Here is a 12978-nt window from a genome sequence, read left to right on the forward strand (position 1 = left end):
TTTCTTTTAAAATAAAAATGTTCCTAGCCAAATGTATTCTTTATTATCCTATATTTTTTCCAGCTTTTGTTTGGCTAGGGCAAAAAGAGGTGTGTGTGTGTGTGTGTGTGTGAGAGAGAGAGAGAGAGAGAGAGAGAGAGAGAGAGAGAGAGGTGAGATGGAGAAACCACCTCAAGCCCCCATGTCTTTTATTTTATTCAGTGCCCTTTTTCCAATATGCAGCTTCTTTGCCATTTCTCTCTCTCTCTTCCCTCCCCACAATCCACCTTTCCCCTCCCCTCTACTTTTGCTTTCTTACTTCCTTTTTAAAAATTAACCTTATGTCTTTTTTGTTCCTCGTTCCTCTCAGTTTGCTGCGGGCAATTGCTAAAGGAAGCTGTAGCCGACGAGACAAAACTTGGAGAACTCATTAAGCCGTATTTTGACAGTGGTTGGCCAGGTAAGGTCACATTTCTGCACTTCCCATGCAGTGCTTACAAATCTGTGGGGAGGCAGGGAAGTTGGGGGGAACAGACGACAGATGCATAATCTTGGGGTTTGGAGGGGGGCATCTTTGTGGCATGATTGGAGCTGAGGATGCATCTTGTCAGGCAGGGGAAGAAATTTGGTTCTGTTTGCGAACTTACTTAGTTTACCCTTTCTGAAATAATGTGCTAACTGAAACCCAGCTGTCCTCTGAAACCCTTGTACCCCTAAATTCTACTGTGTGGTTCTGTAGTCAAGTTGTGTGCGCAAAAATGCTCTTGCTAGAGAAAAGCATCCATGACAGTACTTGTAAAAATGATGTACAAAAAATTAGTTATATTTGGGGGAAACGCTTTTCAAAAATATATGTATACTAGGAGCTGTGCCCCTGCTTGCTTCATTTGCCAGCCCTGCTACCATTCTCCCCACAGATGTCCACTTTGCTCCCCTATCTATCCTTCCCAATTCCTTCTCTTTGCCTCCCACCCATCACCAGAGGACTAAAACTCCCATATTAACCTGCCCTCTCTCTCCCCTGCTCAATTGTCACACTGTTTTTTTCAGAGCCACCCCACCCCACTCCTGCCTTTAGAACCTCAGAAAGCAGCTAATGAAAACAGAGTGATAACATCTTACAATTTTATTATGCAGTAAGATTAGTCAAAATTATACTTGAAATGTGTATATTAGGAGAGATTAGCACTAAAATGCTGTTGAGTTTTCATGAGGAAAAATATTTTTTAAAAAATATTGCAAACTGATATGGATATGTGGAGCACCAAACTTAAGATTGGAACAATGAGAATCTGAGAGAAAGTGAAATGGACTGATTTGTCCATCCATGACATCTACACGTGGCTTATTGAGTACCATCACCAGTCATCAAATAATAGGGAACTCTGTTCTCTCAGAGTGGATCCATAGGTAAGCCAAAGAAGTACCGTCTGCACATGAGGGAGTAAATAATAAGCAGGGTTGGAGGAATCCCAAAGTTTTCAGAAGTAAACAAATAAACAATTTTTGGGGGTTGTGGGGACCCTGAGAGAAGAGGGAATTTGAAACAGCCAATGAGAACTGAGAATGCTCAGCAAACATAGAATGTTGGCTGATTATCAATTGGGTGAGGGGCAAGAAAACTGGAGAGCAAATGGAATAGAGTTTGCTGAAAAGTGTCATTGCCAGCTGGCTGGAGCTGTGACAAGAACACTCCTCCTAGCAACCTTTTCTTGAAATGCCCACTGGTGATGGTAGTAATAATAGTACAGTGGTACCTCAGGTTACAAACGCTTCAGGTTACAAACTCCGCTAACCTGGAAGAGTTACCTTGAGTTGAGAACTTTGCCCCAGGATGAGAACAGAAATCGTGTGCTGGTGGCACAGCGGCAGCAGCAAGAGGCCCCATTAGCAAAAGCACACCTCTAGTTAAGAACAGTTTCAGGTTAAGAACGGATCTCCGGAATGAATTAAGTTCGTAACTAGAGGTACCACTGTAACAGTAATACCATCAACATCTAATAAAATGCTCATCAATACACGAAAGCTAGGATATACACAAGGGAGAGTTTTGCCTACTGTAGGGGGCCATGGAGGAGGCTGCGATGCCTGTGTGCTGTGCACACAGAGTGGCATTTCCCCTCACTCTGTATTATCCATCAGTGGTGGCTGAATCACACAAGGGTAAGGAGAAAGGCTTGCATTTGCTGCATACACACCATACATTTAAAGCACATGTATTCTCCTGTTCTCCCCTCCCTGTTGGAGACAGCATGGCCCCTGAATAACCATTGCTGGGAATCACGAGTGGAGAATGTTGCTGTCACACTCAGGTCCTGCTTTCTGGCTTCTCATTGGGGCATCAGTTTGGCTGCTGTGAGAACAAGCTATTTGGCTGGATGGGTCCTCCTTTGGCATGATACGGCAGGCAGGTTCCTCTTATGTCCTTGCTAGATCAGGATGCAAGGGCTATCTTGTCCAGCCTCCCTGTTTCCCAGTGCCAGTGCCAGGCTATTTTGCACCCCAGGCAAGGCTAGCTACGTGCACACATGCACCCCCCCCCCAAACTGCTAACTTCGATTTTCAAAAACAGATTCTTGTAGAAAAAAAGGGAAAGCACAAAACTTGAAACTGCTAAATTTGTTTAAAATTGCAGGAATAAGTAGTACAACAATCTTTGATTATCTTTCTCAAATACAAAAGAAAGTGTTTTAGCATACAAATCGTTTTGAATAATCTTGTGAATTACGAAGCTCAAAATGAATCTCTTAAAAGTTTCAATTTCAGGCACATCAAAATCTCACTTTGTGTGCAAATTTTGCCACCAGTTCCTTCTGGTCAAGGGCTGATGCTTGGGCAAGTCCAGTTAATATAGTTGCCAAGCCAACTAATCTCTTTTGCAACATTAAGTGTAAGTTTTTATAAGTTTGAGCTTTGAGAAACTGGAAGTGTGAGAAGGATCCTTAGAGCAACAGAACCATTAGGCACATTATCCAGGTGTTTTTGTTGTAGTATGAAGAGAAGTACTCCTTGTGGTGGTATCGAATTTGGAAGTCTTTGAGATATTGCTGTAAGTTCACAGCACAAACCTGAACTTACAAATTGCATCAGCAAGGGCCTTAGCTTCAATTCGGGAAGCATTTCCAGATAAACCTTTTAGGCTTGTGTCATCAAAGATCTCTATTAAAGCATCATATATACTTCTAAGATTATATCTCAGTGGTTTCAAAGCATCAATCTGACTCTCCCATCTTCTTTCGCTCAGCAGCTTAACAGTTATACCTAAGTCTGATACATTGTTAGTTAGAATTTGCCAACGCTGAGTCGATGCATAGAAATAATTATAGATCTGTTGATCTAAACTGAGGAAACTGAATTGCTTTCAGACAACAGTGGCATCACTGACAACCAAGTTTAAAGAGAGTGCATTGCAGGGCACAAAAAAGGCACATGGGTTTATGTCCAGGACTCTCTTTTGTGTGCCATTTTCTTTGCCTTTCACATTGCTGAACATTGACAATACGGATTCTTACTTGGTAATCCCATTTGCTCAAGCTGTCCAAAAGAGTTTCTGTCTTAAAGGCACCTGTAGTCTCCTTTAGTGGAACAAATCCTGAGAAATGTTCTCTTTTTAAAACCTAAGGCTCAGATATCTCATTATCTGATGGTTTGATTACATCAACAAAACATACAATCATTGTCATTTGTACAATATGACTAACATCAGGTTTGCAGTCCAAAATAATTGAATAGTATTGGGCTGCGTTTTCATGTGCTCCCCCCCCCCCGCTTTATAGTACCTGCTAGAAGCTGTATAAGCTCATTTCGGATATCTTTTCCTAGGTAGTGAACCATTGTTTCTTGATCTTTAACTCTGTGCAAATGTTCATTCATGATGGGATCAAAAAGGGCTAGATATTCTACAAACTTCAAAATATTTCCACTGTGCAACTAGTACCATACAACTTTTTAGTTGTACCATGGAATGCCACGTTTTGTATGCCAAGAACTCTGACCAAAGCAATCAAGTGTTCCAAGACTTGCCCTCAATAATGTTCTTCTTGGCAGGGTCACTGTAATTCAAGTCAGGCACAGTACCATCTTCTTTTACAGACTTGGTGGTACTCTCACTTTCCTTGACATCCTCTTTTTCCACTGTGTGTTTTCCATAAATATTTTCAATTTGTGAAAAAATTCCAATGTATCAGTTACTTCAAAAATGATAACATTCTTCAGAATTTAAAATAAAAGTAAAATAGTATCAGAAATGTATAAGATATAACAAAAACTAATCTCCATAAAACTGTGCTCCTCAAAGGTCATTACTGTGTCCCACTATGGTGTCCCACTGACACAGTAACCTACCTTGCCCCATCCTAAAGGGAAGCACACATGCAAGAGCTTAAGGCAATAGACTTTCCCTGCTAATTCTCAGCATCTCTTATCCAGAGGATGACTGGGTAGATCCTCCTCTTCCTCCTCCTTCTCCTCATCTATGAGCCCAGGGCAGCAAATACACAAGTAACAAAACAATCAAAACATCTGAAAAACAATTCCAATGCAGATGAAGAAAGATCTCAACTTTGAAATGCTTGTTGAAAGAGGGATGTATTCAAGAGGTGCTGAAAAGACAACAGAGACGGGACCTGATATTTAAAGGGAGGGCATTCCAAAGAGTAGGTGCCATAACACTAAAAGCCCAACAGACCTCCTGATAAGTTGGTACATCTGCAGAGGCCCTCACCTGCAGAGCACAGTGATTAATTGGGTAAATGGCCAGGTGTGTGGGGAGAGATGATATTTTAAATAGTCCTTTGGATCCTGGCCATTCCCATGGTTTAAATGTTAGGGTTCTCTACTAGGCAAAGATACTGTAACGTGGTCATAACAAATCCTAAGGACACCCATTGGAGCTTTATCTTCTGTCCACATGACCAATAAGTATCCCAGAGTTGTTTTTCTCCAAGTTTGTTTTGATATTTTTTTGCATCTGTGTGGCTTTATGGCTTAAGTGGGGCATATCTTAGCAGAATGAAGGGATGCATCCTAGCCAATATTTATGCTGTAAGACAAATAATAAGTCTGATCATTTTGCTAATCCACTCCTCCTCAAGATAACAAAGCATGAATTTGCATGAGTAAATACTAACAAGAATTCATTAGTGGCTTTGCAGAAGACCTTGGGGGAAATGAAAGAGAGTTAGGCTACTTGGTGAACCTTTTTTTTTATAAAAAAAAAGTCATATTAGTCAAAGACTGTAGTACTCCTAACTTCAGTGCCCCTTCTTCTGTCACTCCTCTTCCACTCTTAAGAATTTTCCCCACACCTTTTTTTCTGATTGTTAAGATCACAGGCTCCTCCAGGTTGCTCCCCCAGGTGTAGGTAAACCTTTCTCAGCCTGAAGGCTGCATTCCCCTTTAGCCAGCTTTTCAGGGGCCATATGCAAGTGGCGAGCAGAGCCAGAAGCAAAAGTAGACAGAGCAACAAATGTTAGATTTTACCTTTGCAAGAGAGGATAGTTGCTACGCTATCATGCCTCTCACTGTCCCCCTTCCAGGAAAGCAAGAGACAAGAGCAGAGTTCCAAGGACACACCCCAGACAGACAAATGCATCCAAGGAAGGTGCAAAGTGGGGCTGGTGAGGGGTGTAGGCTGGGGGAAAGGCGTCAAGAAGGAGGCTTCCAAAGGCCAGAGAAGGCCTGGAGGGCCAGAGTTTGCCTCACTAATTGTGAGGTTTCCCAGTCTGATGTCTATTCAGAACCGATCTGGGGTCTATTCACCCTCTTTTCTCCAGTTGCTCCCCATCACTGGAGCTTGTGGACAGGCTGGGGCCTTGGCATGCTCTTGATTGGTGCTATTCACTTATGGTCAGAACAACTTTTAGTCTGACAAGAGAGAAGAGAAAGGGTGGTATACAAATTTAATAGACAAAACAAAACAAAAGCAACGAAAAGAAAGATAAGGTCTCCCCCCATTTTTTGTCTCAAGCCCCATTGAGCTAGACACAAGCTCTCTGTGTTGGTGTCTTCCCCACCTCTGCTACTCTCCATTTATAAAATAGTAATATTTGAATCCATCCCAGTGGCTTTCTCTTCTTGCTTCATTGGCTGGGCGGAGGGAGAACAGGGAGGAGTAGAAGAAGGGGGATTTGGGAATCTCCTAATTTCTGCTATTACTAACAAAAAAAACCCCAGTCTTTACTATAACAACATTAACTTTTCTTGCAGAAAAAATGAATAAACTGGGATGTTTCCGCCCCCCCCCCCCACTCCCCAATGATTTACTTTATTCTCTCTTTTCGTTTTTGCAAGTTTGGATGTCATGGTGGCCCCAAGATCACAGCTTTTCTTCCCCACCCTCATATTTATTTATTTTTGACAGTGAAATTAACATTCTTATCTCTAAAGTGGCAGCTTAAAAAATTGACAATAGAGCCTTCTTTCTCTTCTTATGAAGAAGAGTTGGGGGGTGGTAGCGGATCGTTTGCTATCCGTAAGTTGCAAATAATTTCTCAGTTGAAAGGCTAGGTAAATCTTTCTATCTGAGGAGATAAGCTCGGTTTTATTTCTTATTTTTTCAAACACACACACACCAGCCAGCCATCCTGCAAGCAGCCTGCAACATTGCCGGAGCATCCTTTGGGGGACCCTCCGCTGGTTTTTTTCCAAGCGCCTCTTCTCACACGTGTGTTTGTACTAGCTGAAGACGCGCACGCATGGCTCTCTAAATAATTTACAAGTTGATTAATAAACTCACAGGGGTATAATTAGGAGAGAGAGAGACAGCGGCTACGGTAACGGGCACAGCACTTGGGGGAGCTGGAGACTCTTTCCTTTTCCTGTCTCTCTCTCTCCCTCTCGCTCTTTTTCTCTTTTTTTCAAGAAACTTTCGAGGGTGCTGGGCGTTTGAAGATAAGTTGGGAAGCGCACAGTGCCTCTCCTCGTTTGATGTGGAAATAGGACAGTTTGAATCCGTCGACTTTAATTTTTCACAAGCTGTAGGGGCCCTGCAGAGAGCTACTTTCTCTTTTTTATTATTGGGGGGTGGGGGAGGATGGAAAATCCCTCTACATTTTTCTTTCATTTTTCTTTCTATACACACAAGTCCAAACAGGAACGAAAAATCAGATTAATTTCCTCTTCTCCTAAAGTTCTATTTATCCACCCGTTGACCGGCCCTCTTCGAGTCTCCTGGTGACGGGGGGTAATTTTGCGATGGAGTTCTCCTGCAGCAAAATGTATATATTAGGGGAAAGTGTACCTGAAAAATGCATATAATTCATGAAAAGGAAATACAAGAGTGCATTATATTAGGGGAAATCATTGCAAAATCATATATATGCCAATCATCTCAGACTCCGCTTTCTCTTGGTGAGGCCTTGTGGGGGGCACTGCCCAGTGGTCTTAGACCCATGGCAGGGTCTCCTCTGTTGGTTCCCTGCTTGTGGAATGCTCTGCTTTTTATGAGGAAGCTTCCTGGAAACTCTGAAATTACTGGTTGAATGAATGTGGTTGTTTTTAGTTGGTTTTAGAATGTTTTCGGGGATGCGGGTGGCGCTGTGGGTTAAACCACAGAGCCTAGGACTTGCCGATCAGAAGGTTGGTGGTTCAAATCCCCGCAACGGGGTGAGTGCCCATTGCTTGGTCCCTGCTCCTCCCAACCTAGCAGTTTGAAAGCATTTCAAAACGCAAGAAGATAAATAGGTACCGGTCTGGCGGGAAGGTAAACGGCGTTTTCGTGCGCTGCTCTGGTTCACCAGAAGCAGCTTAGTCATCCTGCCCAGAAGCTGTATGCCGGCTCCCTCGGCCAATAAAGCGAGATGAGCGCCGCAACCCCAGAGTCATCCGCGACTGGACCTAATGGTCAGGGGTCCCTTTACCTTTAACTAAAATGTTTTCGATGGTGTTATTATTAATGTGTGTGGTTCCCTGGGCTCCTCTGGGAGGGCAGGTAAGATGATGATGATGATGACAATGATAATGATAATAATGATAATAATTAATGATGATGATGATGATAATGATAATCGCAACAACAACAACAACAACAACAACAGAAATGTGCCTTAAAAGGCAGACAGTCTCGTAAGGGCTTTCTAAAAAATTTTTTTGCAACAGAACTGGAAAAGTGGTGAGCTAACGTAAGTTGGGATGATAAGAACCTGAAATGGATCGGATGTTCCACCTTTAGCTCCATTGGCTGTTTAGCAGTGCTATAGAAGTAATTCCTTGCCCCCACCTGCTATTTGCTATTCTCAAGCCTGACATTTTGCACTAGGGAATTACTACAGAGTTTTCTTCATGGGGCTATGTCTGTCCTCCCAACCCGAGTGACAAAAACTGAGGGTTAGAGGAACAAATAAACCACCTGCCAGTGGATCTTCCCTTCTCTCTGTCTTTATTCCTGTCTCTGTATCTGCTTCTCTCTCTTTCTCTTTCTCTCTCTCTCTCTCTCTCTCTCTCTCCCCAATACAGTACTAGCTTACCTTAACTAGGCTGTTGCAAGGGTCACTAAAGTATTGTCTAAAACATGTGTTCCCTTACCCTATCCTATAGAAAGCATTATTCAAAAACAGTGATTTGCATAGCTCGCTAAGGACAATAATAGCACAATATAATTCACACCAGTAACAATTAATTGCACATTTATTAAAAATTCAATTTAAAGTGTTTGGTTTAATTAATTCAACAAAACTGATGAACTTCATCCAGTAATGCCAGCTTTTCAATGTCTGATAGTCATTTGCACATCCAGCACACTCTCTTGCCTTTTAGTACCCCCTGTGTAATCCCACAGGGATGTGGGTGGCGCTGTGGGTTAAACCACAGAGCCTAGGACTTGCCGATCATAAGGTCGGTGGTTCAAATCCCCGCGACGGGGTGAGCTCCCATTGCTCGTTCCCTGCTCCTGCCCACCTAGCAGTTTGAAAGCACGTACTGCTCTGGCGGGAAGGTAAACGGTGTTTCCGTGTGCTGCTCTGGTTCTCCAGAAGCGACTTAGTCATGCTGGCCCCATGACCCAGAAGCTGTACGCCGGCTCCCTCGGCCAATAAAGCGAGATGAGCGCCGCAACCCCAGAGTCGGCCACGACTGGACCTAACGGTCAGGGGTCCCTTTACCTTTACCTATGTAATCCCACAGCCCCACAAGCAAAGCGGTACTGTCCACTTAGGGGAACAACTGGTCTGAATGCTAAGAGTTGTTACTATGAACCAAATGCTCTTGTTCTGACAATTATTTTATTTTATTTTATTTTATTTTATTTTATTTTGTATTTAATTTCTATCCATCTTTCCTCCAAAAAGCTTAAGGTGGCTTACATAGTTCTCTTACCCATTTTATCCTCACAACACCCATGTGAGGTAGGTTAGGCTGAGAATGAGTGATTGACCCAAGGCGGGGATTTGAAGCTTGGTCTCTCAGGTCCTAGTTTAGCACTGTAACCACCATACCACGCTGGATCTCATTGGGTGGGGTTTGTGTGAAGAAAGGGTGTTCAGGGCAGAAGGGCCCCTTGTGGGGAAGATCCAAGTGTGTCTTTACATGGTGGGAAATACTCATTGCCCCTCTCTTCCCCCATCACAACATTACCTATGAAGGCCGCTAGCCGAGGGCAGTCTCAGCATTAACCCTGAAAAGGGCAACAAATGGACACACTACCACCCACTGCAGTATTTTATCAGTTAATGTTGGGGCAGGGAGCCTGTGGCCCACCTGAGTTCCACTTTTCCCAGATTAAGGCCGGCTCAGCACTGAAGCCGATATTTAAAAACATTCTTAAGTATGTTTACCAGCATCCTGCCTCACAGTGCCCAGCCAGGGAGAAACCAGCAAGCAGGAGCTGAGCGCAAGAGCACTCTCTCCTCATGTGGTTTCCAGAAACTGGTTTCCAGAAGCATTAGTGCCTCTGTTTGTGGCGGCAGAGGATGGACATTGTGGCTAGTCATCATTGATAACCTTCTCCATGAATTTGTCCAATCCTCTCTTAAAGATCATGGCCATTCCTGCTTCCTGAAAGAGCAAGTGCCCTTGTTTAACTGTGTGCTGCAATGCTAGGTAGCCATAGCTCTGATGTAGCAGCTGTAACTGTTGTCTACTCGACACACACACACACTCTAACACCCCCCCCCGCCCTGTCTTGGGGTAGAGGCATCTATCCTATTCTGTAAAATTCAGTCTTGGCACCCAAAAATGTACCTTTCTTCCTTCGGTGAGCACAGCTCCACATTGCAGCAACCATGTATCACCTGCAGGTGGCGCTGCTTAATAAACAAACTCACTTCGCCAAGAGGTTTGCCTCTGATCACCACTGTTCTGTTTATTAGTACATCATAGGCAAACGTTAGCAAGCTACATAACCAGAGCCTCCATCGGTAGGACTCAAAAGCTGTAAAAACAGCGGTGGTGTTAAGGAAATAATGATTGTCTTAGATGCCTCCTGTACTTATTATGTTAGCCACACTTTGAAGGGCCTGGACCTCAATTTCTAATGGGAACTGGAGTTTACATGAATTCTCATAATGCAGACTTTAGACCAGATGCAGCCTTAGATGTCATCTTCAAAGTGGGAATCTAGAAAAATCTTCAGACAAGAAAAAAGAAACACCCACACGTGAAGAGACAGAAAGTGGAGAATAAAAGGCAGCTGGACATGGGGGCAGGAAGTGGGGGGGGGGGAGAAAAACCTTGCAGACTAAAAGAGGTGCAAGTTTATCATCTTTATTCATGCAAGATAAAATCCCCACACTTAGAAGCTGAGGAGGAAGAGGAAAGGAATGCTTCACCAAGAGATTACTGCAGGCGCGAGGATGATCCAGACTTGGGTCTGTGAGCCGCTCTTGTCTGAATGCAAAAACAGACCTTTCCTGACCTGATGGTCTCTTGGAATGGAAATGGCGATGATGGATCGCTGGATCACAACTGCCCCCCATCCCCAAAGCAATTCTATTGCAGGCTTCTCAATAGCCTGGTTTAAAATAAGGTTCGACTTTTTAAAAATTGCTCACAATTTCCCTTGTAAGGAAGAGATGCAATGGCATTAGTTTCACACATACTTTTCTTCTTTCTTTTGAAGTGTCTCACATCCATCTTTAGATATATTCCTCTTCAAGTTCTTTCTGTTGTTCTCTGTTGTTTGCTTCTTGCATCAACATAGTTTTAGATTGTTCATCCATCACATAGGTGGTTGTCCCCTTGGACTTTTGAAATAGTATGGTCTCAATTTGACACAACTTTAATCAATTGGCCTAAAGGAAGAAGGGCCCATTCCAATCTGCAGTTAGGCCAGTTAAAGCTCTTTCATAATACAGTAGGATAAAAGAATCTAATCTAAATAAAAACAAAAAGAGAAAAGAAAACACCAAAGGAAAACTTAAAAAGAGGAAAAAAGAGAAGAACAAAAATAAAAAGGACTTCTGATTTTCCATCAGTTACATAAAAATAAATTATTCAAAATATTCACTCTAGAATGACACCCAACTGATCTACTTTCTGTTAGATAATATTTTCCCAATCTTCCAATCCAAATAGATTAATTCATTTTGGTTTTTTCCACAAAAAGTTCAAAAGGGGTTCTCTAATTATTATTATTAATAATAAATGTAAGCAATAATTTTTCTCTAATCAAACATATCAACTTTATCTCCAGTAACTTCAACATATTAAACAATAATGTCTTTCTGTCTTAGTCCACACAAGATTCTTTCTGCTGTGATTATACAGTATATTAACTATTCCATAGTTCTTTACTTATTATGCGTTTCTTAATTCGTGCCTAGTTCCATATCTTCCGTTCCCATTTCCTGTTGTATGTGCTGTGGTGTTCCATCTTGATTTTTTTTTTTAATTCCTTTTCCATTTATGCGTCTTCCATTCTTTTCCCAAGGAAAACACTAAAGTTGTAAACAGAGTCCTTTCAACTCTATCTCAGCCAGCTCAGGATGTCTTCTCATCTATCCATCCATTTGGCTGTTTCAAATACCTGTATGGAGGACTTCTCCATTTCACCATCTGTTGCATCCATTTCACCCTCCTGTTCTGACAATCCTTCATCCATATTTCTCTCTGAAGTCCCTGTGTCTTCTTTAATGCCACTTTCCATTTCATCCTTCTCTGGTCTGCTTTCATTCACCAGTCTCAGCTCTAATCACTTTTATTTACTCATCAGACAATTGCTGAAGGACACCAACAGCCAATGGAGTGTCCAGCAATTTATCTGCCATACTGAATGTTCTTGATATTAACAATTCAGGCTCCATTTTAAGATCTTCACAGTCTCCTGTCTTCAACCCCCTGTCATGACCTTAAGATCTTTGTAACATTATCTGCTATCAAACCACGTTCCCACAAAGGAAATAAGAAGTAGCAACATTAGTTTTGATTTCAAGGCAACACTTTCACTGAGAAAACAAATTTAAAGAAAATAAAAATTATTAGCATTCAAAACACCCTTGATCGTTTAAAACTTACTTGGTTCAAACGGAGCATGCTTTTTGTTCTGGCTTCAGCCATTTAATGATAAACTTTTCTTAAAGCCAGAAAGTAGCTCATACAACAGTTGTAAATTTCAACCGGCAGACAGAGAAACCTCTCTCAGGCAGGATCTAGACACATCAAAAAGGCGATTCAGTTAAACTTGTTGTAAACTTCATGCAGGGAAATCTTGTTGGCAAAAGATGGGACTCCACAGCGCCATGTGGTGTCACAGTGTTATAACACATATAAAGCGCTTTATCTTTATGAATGTAGCTGAGTCCTCAGTTGTAAATTATAAACTTATCAAAGATAATTAGAGAAATGGAGGCTTTTGCAGACCCTTTGCCCTTCAGTGCTGTTACATGGCTTTTGGGCACAATGTTTATTCCTGCGCTTTAAGTCGCTCACCCCCATCTGGGTTCCCAGGAGTTGACAGCTTCTCAGTCTCTCAGTTTAGAAAATGGCTTTTTCAGAGCGTCAGAGGTTATTTCCCTGTTTCTGTTGGCAACCTGCCAGGCATGCCAAGATGAACAAAATAATGTTGGG

The 12978-nt window shown here is 42.3% G+C and overlaps 1 protein-coding gene and 1 long non-coding RNA gene across 6 annotated transcripts in view; one reads left to right on the plus strand and one right to left on the minus strand.

Annotated features, from left to right (window-relative positions):
- Window positions 1-12978, plus strand: part of AK8 (adenylate kinase 8) — a 121659-nt gene that overhangs the window by 63948 nt on the left and 44733 nt on the right. For all 5 annotated transcript variants that reach the window (XM_081179236.1, XM_081179234.1, XM_081179235.1 and 2 more), the window contains one exon: window positions 350-439. In XM_081179236.1, the coding sequence (XP_081035362.1) occupies window positions 350-439 (90 nt within the window). The remainder of the gene's footprint in view (window positions 1-349; window positions 440-12978) is intronic.
- On the minus strand, window positions 10713-12706 carry LOC308578753. The gene is made up of 3 exons (XR_014004087.1): window positions 12427-12706; window positions 11013-11286; window positions 10713-10924 (listed from the first exon to the last, which is right to left on the minus strand). It is a non-coding gene; the product is annotated as an uncharacterized lncRNA (long non-coding RNA).

Source organism: Podarcis bocagei, assembly GCF_964188305.1.
Source record: "Podarcis bocagei genome assembly, chromosome: Z".
In the NCBI taxonomy this organism is placed as follows: Eukaryota; Metazoa; Chordata; class Lepidosauria; order Squamata; family Lacertidae; genus Podarcis; species Podarcis bocagei.